General features: G+C 42.5%; 3 protein-coding genes across 4 annotated transcripts; all 3 read left to right on the top strand.

Annotated features, from left to right (window-relative positions):
• On the top strand, nt 1-2892 carry LOC121193970. Of its 2 annotated transcripts, none has more exons than XM_041056408.1 (2): nt 1-1194; nt 1776-2892. In XM_041056408.1, the coding sequence occupies exons 1-2, from the start codon at nt 16-18 to the stop codon at nt 1989-1991; spliced, it is 1395 nt and encodes a 464-aa protein (XP_040912342.1). In that variant the 5' UTR covers nt 1-15; the 3' UTR covers nt 1992-2892. The 2 variants fall into 2 exon arrangements, with proteins under 2 accessions (XP_040912342.1, XP_040912341.1); XM_041056407.1 differs by having other exon boundaries at nt 254-293; nt 368-2892.
• A 1137-nt stretch (nt 2893-4029) lies between these two features.
• On the top strand, nt 4030-14525 carry ccdc93 (coiled-coil domain containing 93). Its single transcript, XM_041058122.1, has 23 exons — nt 4030-4137; nt 4557-4670; nt 4875-4969; nt 5902-6013; nt 6190-6288; nt 6851-6907; nt 7072-7172; nt 8145-8181; nt 8383-8481; nt 8776-8826; nt 8990-9076; nt 9195-9311; nt 9439-9501; nt 9717-9790; nt 9888-9969; nt 10134-10208; nt 10429-10500; nt 12341-12449; nt 12625-12707; nt 12878-12915; nt 13077-13161; nt 13258-13371; nt 13809-14525. The coding sequence occupies exons 1-23, from the start codon at nt 4051-4053 to the stop codon at nt 13863-13865; spliced, it is 1908 nt and encodes a 635-aa protein (XP_040914056.1). The 5' UTR covers nt 4030-4050; the 3' UTR covers nt 13866-14525.
• A 1103-nt stretch (nt 14526-15628) lies between these two features.
• Nucleotides 15629-18292, top strand: fgf9 (fibroblast growth factor 9). The gene is made up of 5 exons (XM_041056364.1): nt 15629-15666; nt 16085-16275; nt 17560-17688; nt 17863-17966; nt 18110-18292. The coding sequence occupies exons 1-5, from the start codon at nt 15629-15631 to the stop codon at nt 18290-18292; spliced, it is 645 nt and encodes a 214-aa protein (XP_040912298.1).
• Nucleotides 18293-19699: the final 1407 nt, after the last annotated feature.

Genomic DNA, 19699 nt, shown 5'->3' on the forward strand with positions numbered 1-19699 from the left:
AATCTCCTCAGGACCATGGCTCTTTGGTACACGTCCTCGCAGCTTCTCCGACTCAACCACCGTATAACTCCCTCAAAGGTCATCACTGCAACACTACAACACTTCGGCCTTCTTCGGCGCCCTTACATCCACAGTGGCTCCCGTCGTAAAGTTGCCAACATTTTCACAGCCGCGAAGAGTACTCCTTCCATCTGGACAGACCGTAACTCCCGCTCTTCCGTGCTACGCCACGCAACTTCCGCCTCAACGATTTCAAAACAAAAGCCTCTTAAGACAGCGTTATTCAACACCAGGTCTCTCAACAACAAAAGTCTCATTTTAAACGAATTCATCACAGACAATAAACTGGACTTACTTTGTCTCACAGAAACCTGGCATAAACCCATGGATTACGTTGCACTGAATCAGACCACACCAACTGGCTATTCGTACGTCGACAATCCTCGTGCAGAAGGTCGGGGAGGAGGCATTGCTGTCATCCACCGAGATGACCTCACCCTCAGCCCCCTCTCCATCCCTGCTGCTTCATCTTTTGAACACCTGGCCTTCAGACTCCCTGGCCCACAATCGCTCACGGTTGCCATCATTTACCGTCCCCCTAAAACCACTTCATCCTTCCTCTCTGACTTCACTGACTTTTTCACCCAGCTGTCTTCCATTTCATCATCTCTCCTCCTCCTTGGAGATTTCAACATCCACATCGACTCACCAAAATGCAAATTCTCAGCTGATTTTTTGGACATTTTAAACTGCTTCAACCTCACCCAGCATGTAAATTCCCCCACCCACAGCCGTGGACACATCCTGGACCTGGTCTGCTCAACAGCCTGTCTCTGTATCCAAAACCTCTCACTAACCGACCTTGCGATTTCGGACCACCTTGCTATCACCATGGACATCAACATTCCCATCCCCGGCTCCAAACACACATACACAATTACCTTCCGCAACCTTAAATCCCTCTTCCCTATCTCCTTTTCATCTTCCATATCTGACATCATCACAGCCTCCTCCTTCCCTGCAAATCCAACTCCGCCTGAACTTGTTGTCTACAACCGGACTCTCTCCACTTGCCTCAACCAACTTGCCCCCCTTAAGACAAAAACTGTTTCTTTCTCCCACTCCACCCAATGGTACACTCCGGAACTACATATCCTCAAAAAGAAACAAAGACAGCTGGACAGCCTCTGTAAGAAAATTGGACTCACTGTTCATTCCCAAGCCCACAAAGACCATGCCACCATGTACAAAGCTGCACTCAATAATGCCTGCTCCAAATTTTACTCCGACATCGTCCACTCCAACTCCTCAAACCCTCGCACCTTGTTTTCCACCATCAACAAACCAACCAAACCGGAGGACAATATCACCGTCACCTTCACTACAGACAAATGCAACAACTTCCTGCCCTTTTTTCACTCAAAAATTGATTCAATACACAGACAACTTGCCTCCACCCACTCCCTCTCAGAACCAGAGCTCAACCCATCTACCAGTCATAGCCTCTCATCCTTCTCACCCTTATCCCCATTTGACGTCTCTAAACTTTTCTCCACCACGAAACTCACCACCTGTCACCTGGATCCCATCCCATCATCGCTCATTAAAGCCTGTCTCCCATCTCTCATCCCACTCATCACCAGCATCATAAACACTTCCCTCACCACTGGTTCTGTCCCACCTTCACTCAAATGTGCTGCAATTACTCCCATCCTTAAAAAACCTGGCCTGAACCCTGACAACCTCGAAAATTTCAGACCCATCTCCAACCTCCCACTGCTCTCCAAAATACTGAAATGCTCTGTCTTCACTCAACTCCAGCAATATCTCCACTCATATGGAAAATAACTTCCTTAAACTCAACAGCAATAAAACAGAACTCCTCCTCATCGGATCCAAAACGCTCCTCCCCTCTGCCCAGGACTTCTCCCTCGTCATCGATGGTCACAACGTCACCCTCACCCCCTCCATACGAAACCTTGGCATTATAATGGACCCCACCCTCTCCTTCAAATCCCACATCAGCAACATCACCAGGACATCATTCTTCCACCTACGCAACATTGCCTGTCTTTGCCCCTCCCTCTCTCACTCCACTGCTGAAATACTCATTCACATCTTCATAACCTCCAGACTTGACTACTGCAACAGCATTCTCCACGGACTTACCGACCTCCGTAAACTACAATACATACACCTTACTGATCTTCTCCATCGCCATTCCCCCACCCGCTGTCTTCGATCAGCGGACTCCAACATCCTAGCCCCATTCACCAGAATCAAGCTCCGAACCCTGGGGGACCGAGCCTTCGCCACTGCCACCCCGACCCTCTGGAACTCTCTCCATCAATACATCAGAAACTCAGATTAATTTCAGACCTTCAAATCCCAGCTCAAACCCACCTGTTTAAACTGGCATTCTTTTGAACCAATTCATTTCTCCACTACTTGTCATCATTGTTATTGTCATTGCTATTATTACTATTGTTATTATTATTGTTGTTTCTGTTGTTCAGTGTCTTTGAGTGTGCTATACAAATTTTATGTATTATTATTATTATTATTATCATTATCATTATTATTCAGAAAAAAAAATCAAGCTACAGTCCAAAACAGCCACAGCAAAGGTTTTCTGCTCTCATAGTGAAAGAATTTTATTTTTCCTTGATTCACACCTTTTATTCCATAAAATTATTCCTCCAGACGTTCAGAAATGTTACTGATGTGATGTGTTCTGTTTTCCCTCATTCTGCAGATTCATTCTTTAAATCTGCAACGAAAGTTAACAATAACATTTCTTTCTATATAATAAATGTGATTAGTCTTGTTTCCTATTCATTTAATATGTATATGAAAAAAATGTCATATCCAAGGATGAAAATTTACAAACAAAAGAAAACTTTGCTCTGTATTTATGAAGGAAATAAAAATTTATAGAGCCACTATAACCCCCTCCTTAAACTACAAAGCTGTCAAAACAAGGTGGCACTTCTGCCATTTCAGCTTGTAATGCTGATGCTTGTTCTAATGGTACATGAACATAATCTCCCACCTGACAAAGAGATCCAACACCACACACCCATAATCTAACAGTGAATTTATTAATCCTGTTTAGATTGTGTTTAAATAGCCTCTTATAGTTTCTGTACAATCAATTCCAGATTTCTGAAATCCCCATCCTATCCTAAATGAATAAACTCATCATTTATCATAATAGAATATAACAAAAGAGTGACGATGCTACCTTGAGGCGATCCATTTTCAACAACAAAATTTCCTGAATAATTCTCTCCTATTCTTACTTGAACTGATCTTCCAAATCAAAAGCCTTTGAAGCGCCTATATGTTTAGCCCATAACTCCAAATGTACTGAGTTTAGTTAATAATCCTTCCTTCCACATCATATCATAGACCATTTCTATATCATAAAAGATGGCAAAAAAGATAAATTCACCATTCAGTTTTTCATGTTGTAAACATGAAACTGTATTCTTTTTCAGTTCAAAAATCTAAACTGAGTATGATTAGTTGCTGTACAGTCATTAAGTACAAATCTAAAAAAAAAACAGCTGGTTCATTTTTTTCACAACGTTAACAATCTTTTCTTTATAGTTATTCAGAAGTAAAAATGAAAGTAGTACAAGTCTGTACAAGTAGTTCATTGTGTAGTTACATAAAAACAAACACACACACTGTATATAGATATAACTAAAAAAAAAAAAAAAAAAAAAATACTACTTAAACCTACTTGTCTTCTGGTAGTTCCTTGCAATTATTAGTGAAACCAACCAGATCGGAACCAACAGAGATAAGAGATATCGGTGTCGCCAGATCTCGCGGGAGTGTGTTGCTGACACAGAGATAGATGATTTTATATAAAATAGATAGGTTAATTTTCTTCTACTCTAAAATACCAGCTAAAACAGTCTTAATAATCTTAAGAACCTCTTAATGTGTATGGTCAACTTTAAAATTAGGAATAAATAATAACAATTATCATGTCACATGCTGCGGTCATGTGACCTGTCATCAACAACAGTTCAGTTCAACATGGCGACGGCTACGTCTGTTTTCCACAGAGTGAGAACTGGGTCGAAAATAGGCGCCCAGTATGACCAAGAAGGCAATCTTATTCAGGTAAAGACCATTTTACAACAGTGCAGCAAGGATTTTACTGTAAAAACAGTTATGTCCGTAAATAACAGGGACGCTGGTTAGCTAACGGTGGAGCTGACAGTCGTAAAACCTAGCTTACATCGGCTTCATCGGTGTTAATGCTAATTAAATTTCATTTAACCGATGAAATGTCTCAAGTGAGTTCATGAACAGATGAACAGTGTCAATAAAGTTAATATGAAGGAATGTCAGTGAAAGTCTAGACGAAGACACCCCCTCGTCTTTGCCTAATTCCGCAGCGAATGCTCTAAGCTAGCTCATTCTCAAAACTGCAGCTGTGCTGGGTTCATTGCCTTGTACGAGAGCACTTCAGCAGCTCGGGTGGAGGTTTGTCCTTTACATTTAGATGATTTAGGTGAGGGCGTGTCTTTGGCTTTCAGGTGGAGACCAGAGAGGATGAAGAGCAGAGCGTCAAGCTGGCTGAGATCCTGGAGCTCCTGCTGGCGGCTGGGTACTTCAGAGCCAGGATCAAAGGACTGTCACCTTTTGATAAGGTTCACATTTGGTCTGTTTGAGTTCTCTCTGTGCTGGTCCCATCATGATCTTGGGACAATTCCCTGATTCATTCTTGCTTGTTAAGTTGGCCACGAATCTTGTACAGTGAGTTCAAGAAGCTTCATACAGTAGACGGCCCCATTGATTTATTACCACAGAAAACCTCCACCTTCACTCAGCTTGTTTTTTCTTCTCCTCTGCAGGTGGTCGGGGGTATGACCTGGTGCATCACCACATGTAACTTTGACATTGACGTGGATCTTCTTTTCCAAGAAAACTCAACCATTGGCCAGAAGATGTAAGTGGTTTTTCAGCCGCCTTACTATTCTGTCAGGCTCCTGTAAACCTCTGTGATTTTGTGCTTGTCCCTGATGGGGTATTACAGTGCAATCTTTGGTCATCAATCCAAAACAGTGTTCCTAGATTGCACTGAGAGACATGTCTTCTGGGAGACATTCCAGATCAAGTATAACAGCACCTCAGGTCATTCATTCATCTGACTGTCTGATGTGCGTTAAAACTGATTTTGTACAGGCAGATGCAGATTTTGACTTGAGATTTTATTTGACCCACAGTGTGACATATGCGGTGACCGGAATAATGTACATTATTTGACAAGCAGCTTAGTAGAGGTCATAATAATGTACATTATTATCCTGGTTTATATCCATATACTTCTACTATTACTACTATACTTCTTGTATTTCTACTCTTTATAACCCATTAGATATTTTAATTTTATAGTTACATAACTATGTTACAACAAAAAGCAGAACATTTGCAAACTGAACTTTATTATGACTCCATAGCAGACCTTAAACCTTTATACTTTATTAGTCCCTCAAGCTGGGGAAATTACTCCCTGCATTTTCACAAAGTGAATGAAACACACAAACATGCACATGCACTAGAGACGCTGTGGCAGGGGGCTTCCCTAGAAGGATCCTGGGGAGCTGGGGTAGATCAGTGCCTTGTTCAGGGGCACCACAGCCATGGTTGCAGAGGCGGGGGGGGGGGGGGGGGGGGGGGGGCGCGTCTCCTTCACCAACACCCATATCCATTGGGATTTCCGGGCAGACCAAAGTCCAAAGCCACACGCTTAACTTGCTGCGCCACGGCCACCCCAGGAAAACTTTTCTTATTTTCATAGTTTTGGCCACTGTTTCAGTTGGTTTTGCTGACAGTTCACTGGAGTTCCAACAGTGAAGAGTGTTTTGTGTCTCCTTTCAGAGCCCTGACAGAGAAAATAGTTTCTGTTCTACCGAAGATGAAGTGTCCTCATCGCCTGGAGCCCCATCAAATCCAGGGACTGGATTTCATCCACATTTTTCCAGTGATACAAGTAAGAGACTTCATCACAAACTGAGATCCAGTGTCTTTCTGTAATAAAATTCAGTATCAAATGTGTCCATTTTCATCGTGCATTTCTGGAGGATGGTTCAGACTGGTTCACACTGTACCGTGTGGCTTCTTGTTCATGCTTGTATCTGATCGGCTATGTGATGTGTCTCCTGCCAGTGGCTGGTGAAGCGAGCCATAGAAACGAGGGAAGAGATGGGTGACTACGTGAGAGCGTACTCCATTTCTCAGTTCCAGAAGACCCACAGCCTCCCAGAGGTAAGAGTGTCAGTCAGTCACAGATTTGTAGAAGCCTGTTTCTGCCAGAAAACAAAAAAAGGAAAGTCAAGAAAATAATAATAAAATAAAATATATTGTGAGTTGTAACAAGGAAACACTAAGTCATAATAATAAAATATTCAGGTCATATTATTAGATACTGTTTAAAAAATATGGTATCATATGTCAAAATTATGATTAATTAAGAGGTATGAGTTTTCATAAGACAAAATTACGAGATACCAACTCAAAGTATTGACTTTCTGAGTCGTGATGATAAAATATCACTGAAACTATTTGAAATATTGTTTATCTTTATTCATCCTGTTGATCCTATTCATCCTCCAAAAACAGCCAAGTTCATTTCTATCAACATATTCATTTAGCAGAATAAGAGCTTTGAGACAGTTTTGATTGTGGAAGGCGCTATGTAAATAAAACTGAATTGAAATAATAAACCTCCACCTTGGTTTAACATATAAACTAAAGTGTTATCAGGCTATACTGCCTAAAGTGTCATCTAAAGAAGAGCTAGTGTTCACATGAAACTATTATATTCCAGGATGACGAGTTTCTCCAGAGGAAAGACAAGGCTGTGAAAGCAGTGCTGGATGTACTGGTGAGCTGATGCATTACAGGAATAATGCAACTACACAATCAACAGCCCTAAAAAAGTACAAGCATATATAAATATGAACATAAGTGTTTATATGTTCAGCAGCAACAATAACAAGCAGTCATGGTTCTTTCATTGCTTGAATGAACATTGTTGCTGTTTTCTAGCAAGTGTACAAACCACAGAGAAAGTACAGGAGGCAGAGGGATGCAGGACAGCTGCTGGACGAGGAGTCCAGGGTTCACTCCACTCTGCTGGAATATGGCAGGTAAGATTTCACATCGTGTGTGTGTGTGTGTGTGTGTGTGTGTGTGTGTGTGCGTGTGTGTGTGCGCGTTCCTTCACTTTGACTGTAACCTGTCTTTTGTCCAAGCAGGTTTTTAGACATCACTGTCATTTATTTCCATGTCCATTTATCAAGGCGATAAACTAAGAGTAAGCAGTCTTTGACCACATGCAACATAATATATATTACTAATATATATTATTAGTTGCAGCCACAGACAGTCTGTAGTTTTGTAATTTGGGTGAACTAACCCTTAAAGTATGTAGCTTGTGTTGTATTATCATGAATTGAACTGCCACACCCACACCCTCCAGTTTGTGTCAGTATTTCTGTGTTAAACACAGCTCATGAAAATAAATAAAAGCAAATAAGTCAAATTAAAGTTGAGCACCTTTTTTTTATTAGCATACATTGTCTTTGTTGTTGCCTTGTTGACCTTTTATCTGAACCCCTGTCATGTGCTGTCATACGACAGTCCTAATCCACACCTCTCATGTTTCGTTCCTGTCTGTCTGACATGTTTTTTTCATCCATCCACCTCCATCTCTGTACTAGAATGTCAGATTTCCTTCTGTAAGTACTGTGTGAAAGCTGTGTGAAGCTTTACTTTCCTGCAAGCTCCCACTCACTGTGCTTTGTTTTGTGGTTGAACATGTCAGTCAGAGAATGTGGATATTTCTCACATATTTTTTGGCATGATGGATGCGAACTGATGTGCAGCGTTGATGCTGTTTTATATTTATTTCTTTGTTGAATTAATCAGACCGCTCTGCCCTGAGGGAGCTGTTTCTCATCGTTCTGGATTATTGCCATTTGATGTGTGCTGATGTTGTAATGTGGCATGGTGTATGTTGTGAATTCCAAAGACAAAGGAATGGCTTCGTTTATTTTCATGTCTTTATGTGACAAAAGTTTTTTTTTTTTTTTTTTGTTTTGTTGTTGTGTTTTCTCCAGGCGATATGGATTCAGCAAGCAGTCCAAACAAGACAAGGTAGGCGTTACAATGATTTGGATTTTACAAAGTAATAGTGCCTGTGCATTTCATTTCCTTTCATCAGTTATTCTACTAACCTGTCTATACAGTAAGATACACTGACATTGTCAACACTAAGATATCCAGAGTGTGGTTCTTGATATCCAGAGTGTACTGCTCCATTTCTGTAGCATCCACACCCTGTCTTCCCTCCTCTAGGTGGACCAGGGGAAGGCTGTGCTGGCCAATGGCTCTCAGGTGGCACCTCCTGGGATGGCAGAGGTGTCAGAGGAAGAGGACCTGCAGGCAGCAGAGGAGGTGAGCACTATATGTTATACACGGAGGGCAAAAATACACGTATTAGAAATACATTCAAACAGCAGAAGTAAGTAGAGAGACACAAGCAGCACCATTTTAGCTAACATACACAAACCAGTGGACACATTGTTCACTATCTTGCACATGAGGACACTTTGACAACCGGACTGGGGGAGCTGGGGATCAGCATGTTCTGATGTATTTCCCTGCTGCGTCCCTCTGTGAAGTACTGGGAAACTTAATGCTTAGACACATAATGTGACTGTTTTGTTTGGGGGTTTTTTTTTCTCTTAGATGCGAATCAAAACCCTGATGACCAGTATGGCTGCTATGGCGAATGAAGAGGTAAACACAAAACATAAAAACCTTTTCTGTCTTATTCTCTTTCTCTTCATTTGTTAACTATTTGGAATTGGTCAACTAGGTCAAAACCTGGTTTATGTGTGGACCACATCTGGTCAATGTGCAAAGCTGAGGATGTAGTTGAAAACTGTTGCTTTTAATACAGGGGAAGCTGACAGCGAGTGCAGTGGGTCAGATCGTGGGACTGCAGTCTGAGGAGATCAAGCAGATCGCCTCCGAGTACGCGGAGAAGGTGAGTAAGAGTCAGCATGTAGAGGTATTTATAGTGCACCTCAGCACTTTGATGAAAGCCTTTATGTCGCGGTTTCATCTTTGCTGTAATATTCTGTACGTCCCACGTGTCCGTGTAGCAGTCGGAGCTGACCTCAGAGGAGCGTTCAGAGCGCTACGGCCCGCTGCAGCAGCACCGCAGGGCCGTCACCTCGCTCAGCAAGCAGATCCAGCAGAAAACCAAACAGCTGGAGGAGGTCAGCAGTTCCCTGTGGCGTCCTGTCCCGTCCACCATGATGTGAAGTTTACTGTGATTTTACAGCACTGATCAGAGAAGGTTTCAGAACTGTCACTTTCTAAGTATTTTTATATATTTTTTGGCAGCTGCAAGCCAAGCACGCTGAGGTGAAGACCGGCTGTGACGAGGCCAAGAGAAAACTGATGGAGGTAACGCAAATATTGTTTCAGGACAACACATCACGGTCTAAAAGACAAATAGCTCAGGAGAAAACTGCAACCAGCATAACAAAATACCACTGTTCATTTAAAAGAAAAAATACAATATGATAATAAGAAAATATAAGCACCGGAAACATTTTTTAAGATGGAACGATGGCAAAAGTTTTTGTGAAAACTTGGCTTAGAACTGCGTGTCTTCTCAGGCCACGGAGGACTCAGAGAAACTGGAGAAGGAGCTGAAGTCTTTAGAAGAGATCGAGGAGCAGGCTGACAGTGGGTGAGTGGAGGAGAGTGATCCACTCTCATCTCTTTATGTCACAATGGATCTTTTTACTCGTCAGTCTGTCTAACAGTGCTTTGTTGCGTTTGAACAGCTTGTTGGAGAAGCTGAGGGCTTTAGTAACAATGAATGAGAACCTGAAGCAGCAGGAGCAGGAGTTCCGCACACACTGCAGGGTGAGTACATCAATACACACACACACATACACACACTTTCACTATAAATCCTGTGAATCCTGCTGGGTGTGTGTACAACGTATGAGTACAGAGCGTATTTTTGAATCCTGTGTGACAGTAAATCTGTATTCATGTTGTCTTTGACATGTGGATGGTGGGTACAGGAAGAGATGACCCGTCTGCAGCAGAACATTGAGGAGTTGAAGATGGCCTCGGGGCAGGATACAGAGGAGGAGAGGGTGTGTATTCAGTTAGTGCTGGTGACTAACTTCACTTCACTGATACTTCACTGATGTTTAAGCATTTGTCTAATTCAGTATGAAACACCTTCCTGAGAAGGGCCATGTCACCTTCCTGAGGAACCCCCCCCACCCCCCCACCCCCCCGTGGTGAAAGCCAGCAGTCGTATCAGTTTGTTTAAAGGCACTCCCTCTCCTCCTCCTCCTCTTCTTTTCTCAGGAGAGGAACCAGCTGATAGACAAGCAGTACAACACAGACAGAGAGAAACTACAGAAGATCCGTCTGCTCATGGTAACTACTTCATACAACATAACACGAGATTAGATGAAACTGGAGCGATCACTGTGAGGCAGTGAGGTCACAGCAGCAGATAACACACTGCAGATAAGACTGAGACGAAAATCATACAGCAAATAAACAGCTAATGCACTGTGAGATTTATAGGTTTTATAGGTTATTTCGTATATGTGCACATCAGTAGCTATTTGCAGTGTCAGGAATACAGATTGGGGTCATTAAGCAAGATGAGGATTAAGTTATACCTGACAGTTTTTATGTCAGAGCCTTCAATGTTTACAGCAGAGCAGTCCTCCTTTTAGGTCTGAGAGGCTCCTCAGATAGGATGAGGGTCATCATGAAGCACTGAAAGTCTCCTCAGTTGCATTTTTAGTGTTGATCTCAGAGAAGGAAAGTATCTAAGTACAATATGCTATATACTGTACTATAGATACCTCAGTACATTTTGCTCATAGTACTTCTGCTGCTCTTATTTAAAGCTTAAGACTTATCAGAGTTGAGAATCAGTGAGAATTATCAGCAACTCAGCTCAGCAGGTGTTTTCAGTTGATCGATGCTTTTCATAACATTTGGTCCTCTCTCACCGCTCTTTATCACCCTGGTTTCCAGACACAGGCAGCAGCTGCTTTCAGTGTTTCCACTACCTGCTCAGTCAGAGAGCAGCTGCTGAACACAATGGAGCGTTCAGAAGTTAAAGGGAGACATCTGTTATGTTTCTTTATCAGGATTTGACCAAAAGCAGAGCAAAAAAAAAGGAGTGAATACTTTTCTCATATTCATCAAGTGTGAATGAATGAGTAAGTGAATTAATTGGGTGGGGGGGGGGGGTAAATAAATAAATACCAACTGTCAGTCAGTTACGTTTTTGGCTGGAGTGCCACAGCAGGACCAACCCTATAAACGCTGGGTGATGACGTTACACCATTGGTCAGCCAGCCAAGTGTTGAACTGAACTTATTTAGAGTTTCCCCATTGGCCTTTGCACCTTTGTCGTTAGATTTAGAGACTTTTCAGACCCTTCAGTGACTCTCTGTAGAAGAGAGTCTCCACTCCAGTTTCACAGAGTCTGACGTAGATGTGAATGAGCTTCTGGCTTTCTCATTTTACTGGTAAATATATGTGAAACCACAGCACAGCTGTTGTCTTCAACTTATAAAATCAGGATCAGCAACTTTGGAAATGTCTTGAAGCGACTGCTGGTTACCGTGGATCTTAATGGGCCACGTTTCAGTCTCTGTTCATAAACATGTCAATGAGAACAGCTTTATTGTGAATTTAGCTGCATTAAATGACTGTATATGCGATAAAGGGCTGAAGTCCGCTGACACCAGGCAGAATGGAAATATAACGCCATGAATGTAACTTACTTCTCAAGTTTCAGCTACTGCTTGTGGTTTTTTTTTGTGTGATATTAATTGTCAATCAATCTGTGAGCCAAAGATGACATCTTCTGATGCCTTATTTTTCTTCCCAACAATAGTCCACAACCAGAAGACACTTGCTTTACATTAGAGAAGAAACACATCCTCACATCCTAACACTACTCAGAATTAGAAAACAGTTCAGTTTAGGTGCTCTCTAGTGGTATCAAAAAGACAGTTTGGTTGGCAGCATGGGAACTACAAAAGAAATCTGAATAGAAACCCGAATCTAGTTCCGATCCAAGATTAATTCATCTTTCATTCAAAGGAAAGATAACAAAGTCATGTGAAAACCCTCAGAACTTCCGTTTATCCTTCAGCTGCGATGACGAAAAATTTCAGCGAGCTGTGGTTATTTGAAAGACTGTCCTCTTCGAGCCCAATCACTCAGGGCTTTCCTTCATTCTGCTCAGGCTCGGAGGAACCGTGAGATCGCCATCCTGCAGAGGAAGATCGACGAGGTGCCGAGCCGGGCCGAGTTGACCCAGTACCAGAAGAGGTTCATCGAGCTCTACAGCCAAGGTGGGTCTCTGCTTTGTATCTAGTCTAAGCAGAGTTTATGCTTGGAGAACACTTAAATGTGTCATCTTCCAAACATAGATGGATATAAAAGATCTAAATGTGGACATATTCAATATGAATAAAGAAAATATAAATAAATAAGAATCTCTCTGCTAATTCTTCTTGTGTCTTTCAGTTTCTGCAACACACAAAGAGACTAAGCAGTTCTTCACTCTGTATAACACATTAGATGACAAGAAAGTTTATCTGGAGAAGGAGGTGAGTAGCCACAGCTGTCACTTTTAGCAGCATGGGAGGTTTGTGTGTGTACAGTTTGAATGTTGGTATAGTTGATAATTTAAACAAATGAAAGGTCAAAGTCACCAGCAGATAGTTCTGCACTCTACATACTAATATTAACATGAATTAATGTGCTTTTATTTGTGTAGGTCAATCTGCTGAATTCCATTCACGACAACTTCCAACAGTAAGTGTAAATATTGTCTTCTGTTGTGTGATTGTGATATGAAACACTGATGTGATAGTATAGTAGAGGCTGGAGGTGTTGGTCTGTCAGTGTGTTTCTCAGGTTTGTGAATAAGAATAAATAAGATAAATAATCAATTCATTTGCTGTACTGTTTTCCAGGGCCATGTCATCTACAGCAGCCAAGGACCAGTTCCTCAGACAGATGGAGCAAATAGTGGAGGGAATCAAACAGAACCGCATCAAGGTAAATCTCCTTCTCTTAAAGGAGAGTTCCACTTTGTTACGGCTACAGCGTCTTACTGAGATCTGACGCCTGCTCTCTGCCCGTACGCTTTTCCAGATGGAGAAGAAGAAGCAGGAGAACAAAATGAGGAGAGATCAGCTGAACGACGAGTACCTGGAGCTGCTCGATAAGCAGAGGCTCTACTTCAAAACGGTCAAGGACTTTAAAGAGGTGAGGAAAACCGTGTATAGCCGTCAGTGCTCTCTGGAGGACAGACTAAGAAGCAGACACACAAGCATATCATTGTCATTTCTGTCCTGCAGCTTCTTGTCACCGATCAGCTGCCGTATACGGCGATACCGCTCTATATTTGATCACCTAACATCATCAGCAACATAACATAACATCAGACGTACTGCTCAGTGGGTTCTACTGCTGTATATTCAAATAGGATAATAAAAGAACGGTCACAGTATGATAACAAATCAACTCTACTGAGGAAAAATATCTGTAATATGATTCATTGGTCAGCTGATAGCATCCAAAATGTATCAGAATTAGATTATTTATCAAAGTAAATCTGCACTTCATTTATGTGCATTTGTTGACCTCAGTGTGTGACCGATGATGATGACGATGATGATGATGAAATGTTTGTTTTTCACCAGGAGTGTCGAAAGAACGAAATGCTGCTGTCCAAGCTGAGAGCTAAAGGAGCCTCTTAGTCCTCACACTGCTGCTGGTAAACTGTGATGTGAAGAAAAGAGTCGTCTGTACGAGCTGAACTGATCACACATTAACTATGTTTGGATCTTTTTTTTTTTTTTTTTTTTTCAACATTCCGCACTCTGTTTCATCGTTGTAAACCACCACCTTAAGACCTGCATCTGAAACCCTGTAAGAGGAGTGTGGGACATTATTCACGTGTGCCAAATCCACCTGATTAAAAAAAAAAACAAAATGCCTTCAGAGGATCACGTCAGAGGAAGCTCTTAAGTGTTTTTTTGTTTGACCTTCAGCTGTGGTGTGATAAACAGCCTCTGTAACAACAACAGTCATCACAAATTAACTACCAAGTTCTTTGACATCTAGTCGACCAGTTCAGATTTCAGCCTCGTAACAATCCTGTTGTTACGACCCATGAAAAGTGCCTTAACATGTGGTGTATTCATTCATATTACATGATAAGATTTTTATGTTTTACGTGCTGATGTTTAGAAGTTTCCTGGTTCAGCTTTAAACGTGGCTCTTTGTGTGTAATGATGCTGTTCTTAGGTGCCTCTGAAGTCTAAGCTCACTTCATGTCTTATACTGTATTTGCCTCCGTCACCATCCTATGACCATGTACGTGCACAACTTAATGAATAAAATAACCTTTCTATTAACTCTTTACATGCCGTCAGCGTTAGTCATGTCAGATAGGACGTGTACGTGTCTGACACTGTGTGCTGATTGAAGGCAGCGTTCTATCAGGGAGTCACCAGAGTGTTGTCAAAAGTCACAGGATGAATCTGTGAAGGAAACATCCTGTGTATCAGCGACACTTCAGATCTCCTGGTGCAGCTGCACACGCTGAGAAATACAGACATCTGTTCTGACACAGTGAACACACTTCCCACAAGTCCCAGGGAAATCCTGGACAGTGTGCTTCACACAGAAAAACATGTTGAACCAGAGACCATGGTGTGTAATGGGGTCACAGCAGCCGTGACACTGGTCACCATGGTTATGTTCTGACCCATCAGTACTAAGTAGTTATTACTACATAATTACACAAATGCTTCTTGACAAAACCTGGCACCTACACTACTACACTTCTGGCGTGTTCTGCTAGTAGCAGCTCATGTGGAATCATCATGTAATGTAACCCACATCAGGGTTAACCTATCTACTCTGATGCATACGTGTATTTCCAACACATGCAGTATACATTATATAGTCAACGGTAGGTGTCCCTCTCCTGTTTGAATGTGTCAGTACCCCCATGCACATGTTTTCCCAGCGTGGTGTTGATGAACTTGGCTGACCTGCACAGAGCCCTGACCTCAACCCCATCCAACACGTTCTGGGTGAACTGGAACTCTTGACTCTGAGCCAGCTAGTGGGGGTGCATTAGAATGGCGGCAAATCTCTGCAGCCATGTTCAGAACGTGGTGGGAAGACTGAAACCTGAAGGGTGGTGGCTGTTATAGAAGGAGATCAATGCCCATGGTTTTGAAAGGGCATGTTCAGTGTAGCTTTGATGATAGGGTGAACACATACTGTACCTGGCTCTGAGGTGTATGTGCCAGGCCACAAACATAAACTGAATTCAGGTGACCACAAGAACAAGATCCCAAAACCTGAATGTGTGTGTATCACGAGTGTGTTGTCCTGCCTCAGACTTTTTCCTGCTCTATCAGCTCAGCTCACTCTCCAATCTCAGTGATTGTGATACTGAACAGACAGTTTGCATGTCTCTCGCCCGTCACAGGTCTGATTGAGCAACATGAAAACACGTTCACGTACGCAGGCAACAGCCAAACCGTAAACGTGTCAAAGTGTGTCTGACTGTAATTTTCCCATCATCCAGCAGTGGAGGAAAACCGTACACTGGTTGAGTTGGAGCAGCTTAACACTGGAGAGGTTCTGCTGGTGAGAATATGACAGAACATCACGTGTTATAAGGCTGCTGTTGGGAGGATTACTGATATGTTCCTGATAATGACTGTGAACAGTTGAGTATCTTTCTGTGTCCCTGTCAGTCAGTGCTTAGAGCAGACAGAGGCGGTGAGGAGATAAAAGGAGGAAGTGGGTGTAGCAGAGCAGGCAGAGGAGCTCAAGTTCAGCAGAGGAAGAAGAAGAAGAAGAAGAAGAGGAGGCCTAAACCTGGACCTGCTGGACAGGCGCTCACTGCACCCAGGACTATAGCCTTTTGTCAGCAGACATGATTGTTTGCTGGCAGATGCTTGGTGTGTTTCACTATGAATGCTTCCTTGCTTCTGCCCGGCTTCCTGCTGCTGTCGGTTTTCGGTGCGTGTGATCGGCCAGTGGGAGCAAAGAGACAAGAACCAGAGATTTCACCTGAGACGCACAGCGCTCGTCTCCGAGGCCTCTGGAAGCTGCACATGAGGGACTCCCTGCTGAAAGGAGAAGGTCAGAAACTACTAGAGGAGAGAAAGTCTAACCACATTTCTTAGAAAGACAATCCTCTTTCTAGTGAAGTCACACGGTTTAGGAGTTTCCTAAATTCAGTCATGACTTAGTCATTATTTTCATCACACATGTCATTTTGGAACTCTGAGTATACTATCAATTGCTCTTCCATTATCATCACTAACCACAGGTGTCATCAGATCAACCGAGACTGAAATCTTAAAGGACAGGTTCACATTTTTTGACTCTGTCTGAACATATTACTGACGTATCGTATGTGTGTTCAGAGTCTAATCAAATCATTCATGTGAAAATGCAGTCTGGCGTCCAGCTGAAGCTAATGTGAGGTGTTCACCGTCTGATTCAGCCAAATCAAGCATGTGCCTTCATCTTGGTGGCTGTGTGTGGGTTTATTTCTGGTGTTTTGTCACAGCAACAAACCTACATGTGACTACCAGGACACATCCCTCTGTAACATTCCTCAGCATGGACACACTGTCTGCAAATGGGATTTCAGAAAAAAGAGTAACTCAGACTACTGAGGCCTCATATGACCATCAGACGGATTTCAGAACATTTTCCTCACAGACAGTGTGGGCATTGAAGATAAACAACAACATAAACATGACACTTGAAGAGAAAAGTCGTCAGGGCCTTTTTAAAAGAAGCCACAGTCTGTGGTGCCCTCAGATGGTCTGGAAGGGAGTTCCAAAGGCGGGAGGGCGGCTGAGCAGAAAGCTCGATCTCCCATTGTCCGGAGTTTAGTTCTGGGCGTATGAGGGATGTTACTGTTGGTAGAATGGAGAGTGCGGGATGAAGTTTGCTGAGTGATGAGTTCCTTGAGGTACCATCGGTTCCATGGATGCACTGATTTGTCAGGATGGATATTTTATATTGAATTCTGGAGGAGATGGGGAGCCAGTGAAGGAATTTGAGGATGTGGGTGTGAAGTGTTTGTGTTTACGCACTCTCATCAGGATCCTGGCAGCGCTGTATACTGAAGCTTTTGAAGACTCTTGCCAGGGATCCCGTTGGGAAGTGTGATGCAGTAGAGTAGTAGAAGAGCTTTTTTACATCAGAAAGCGTGAGAAACAGAGATGTTTAATGTGATTGTTAAATGTTATGTGTTCAGAGGTGAGCTGGCTTCTTAAACAGATTCTGATGGTGAAGCCACAGGAGCCAGCAGGTCAAGTGAGAGAGGGAGGGGGTTGAAGGAGGAGGGGATTTTCCACATGTTGTCAGTGTCATCTGTCCACAACAACCAATCATTTGTCTCCAATGCAGGTTCAAGTCCTCATTCAATCAGAGAAGGAGTCAAACGGCAGCTGCTCTACTGCCGCGTCGGGATTGGCTACCATCTCCAGATTCTGCCCAATAGCTCTGTCGGAGGAGTCCACAAACCCACTGAGTACTGTGAGTTCAGATCACACACCATGTGGATCCTGTGTTAATGTAAAGTTTCTGAAACACGTATTGTACATTCTGTTTTCCTTGGTTTCCTTGGAGACATCTGTGATATTATACCCACATCACACACATCCAAGCCTATATGCATTTCTTTACCCTGCGTTTCTCCATCTCCACAAGCTTGGCTGAAGGTGTTTGCCATGAAGCATGGAGTGGTGGGAATCAAAGGAGTCAAGAGTGGCTTGTACCTCTGTATGGGTGCAGAAGGACGGGTCTATGGAGCGGTATGTAGCCTTATTCACAGCTCACACCAGCAACATAGCATGTCATGTTTCAGTGTGTCATGCATGTGTACTGTGAGAGAAAGTGTGCACCCTCTCTGACCTGGGTCAAAGAGCACTGAGTGAAGGAAGACCGTCTTTTCCAGGAGCAGTTTTCTGACGACTGCCTGCTGAAGGAGAACTTGGAGGAGAATCACTACACCACCTACTCCTCTCTGTCTCATCCAGGGATCTACCTGGCTCTTTCTCACAAGGGAGACCTCAGGAAGGGCAACAGCGTGAGCCGCCACCAGGCCTGCACCCACTTCCTACCTCGAACCACAACGTGATCGGGGTCCACGAACAGCCAGCTTCTTGCAGACCTGGAGCCAGATTAGAAATATGCTCATGTTGCTGCTTCAGCTCATGAGGAAAGCAATAGACCAGAAACTGGTTCAGGTTTATTGTCATTTCCACACATATGCTTGATGTACACACAGTGACAGGAAATGTCGTTCATCATGGACCTCAACGCAACACAGAATAGACACACTAACACCTAAAAGTGAGCATGCTGAGGAGCAACACCTGGAATCTGAACAAGGTGTGGTGTATTTTCTCCTCCTGTAGCAAAGGTTTGTTGGTTGATTGCTGATGCTGCTGTACAGCTCTCACAGGTTCACTGCTGCAGCATCAACAACAACAGTGGTGAAATGCTACAATTCTGTTCCAAACAAAGTCATTTCTGTATTTTAGAAATGTGAATGGATGAGTAGATGAACTAGTGTAAAAGAAAAATTGAAAAAACTTGATCTTATTTCTTTTGGCTATGTTTTTTTTTTTTAAATAAAACAATCTATTTTTTTTATAATCATAATGTGTTCTTTTGTTTGTTTGTTTTTTTTTAAATTGGATTTTTAGATGTGCAAAGCTTCCAGAAATTTAGAAAAGGCAAACTCTGACTGATTATCTTACTGAGATAACTTGGGAGGAAATGTAGTTGAATTCATAATATTCACATGATGCAGTCGATTCGTAAAACCTGCTTCCTGCTCTCCAGCTGTTTGTCACTGAAATTTGCTTCATCAGAAAAAGTTGCTCTTCAGAGTTACAGTCTTTTCACTTGAATTGAACAGAATTACTGGCACCCCTGAAATTCAGTTACAGACTAAAGAATATCTTCAGATAAATAAAAGAAATGAATAAACCAGTTTTGCATGATCAGAATATCTAACAAAATGAGCAAAGTTACTAAGCAACAACAACAAAAAGGCTTTCATGTAGCAAAAAAAAAAGACTCACCAATGCTTAAACTTCAGTGTTTCCTGCATAAAAAGGGATGGTTTCCAGTTTCTTTATCTCGGTGATGAAGACCAGAGCTGTCTGAGAGTATCAAAAATGTTTTATCAAAAAAAAAAAAAAAGACATAACTCCAAAAGCTATGTGGCAATGGCCAAAGGTCTTCAAATCCCTGTTTTTACTGTTTGTAATGTTATCAAAACGTTTCACTGTCATAAATCTGTTCAGATACTTCCCAATTGTGGCACTATGACAAAACTCAGTGAGGAAAATCTGCAAAGGTTGGTGCAGGAAAAACACAAATCAAGACATCCACAGAGATTCAGGCTAATCTGGAGCAATCTGGAGTGAAATCAGAATGTTGCCAAGGCATTTTAGAGACCGGTGTCAAAAAACTTGGTTTCTTCACCTCGAAGGTATTGAGTCTTTCTGCAGCACCATCCAGAATGGTTGAAAAA

Source organism: Toxotes jaculatrix, chromosome 15 (genome assembly GCF_017976425.1).
Source record: "Toxotes jaculatrix isolate fToxJac2 chromosome 15, fToxJac2.pri, whole genome shotgun sequence".
Lineage (NCBI taxonomy): Eukaryota > Metazoa > Chordata > Actinopteri > Toxotidae > Toxotes > Toxotes jaculatrix.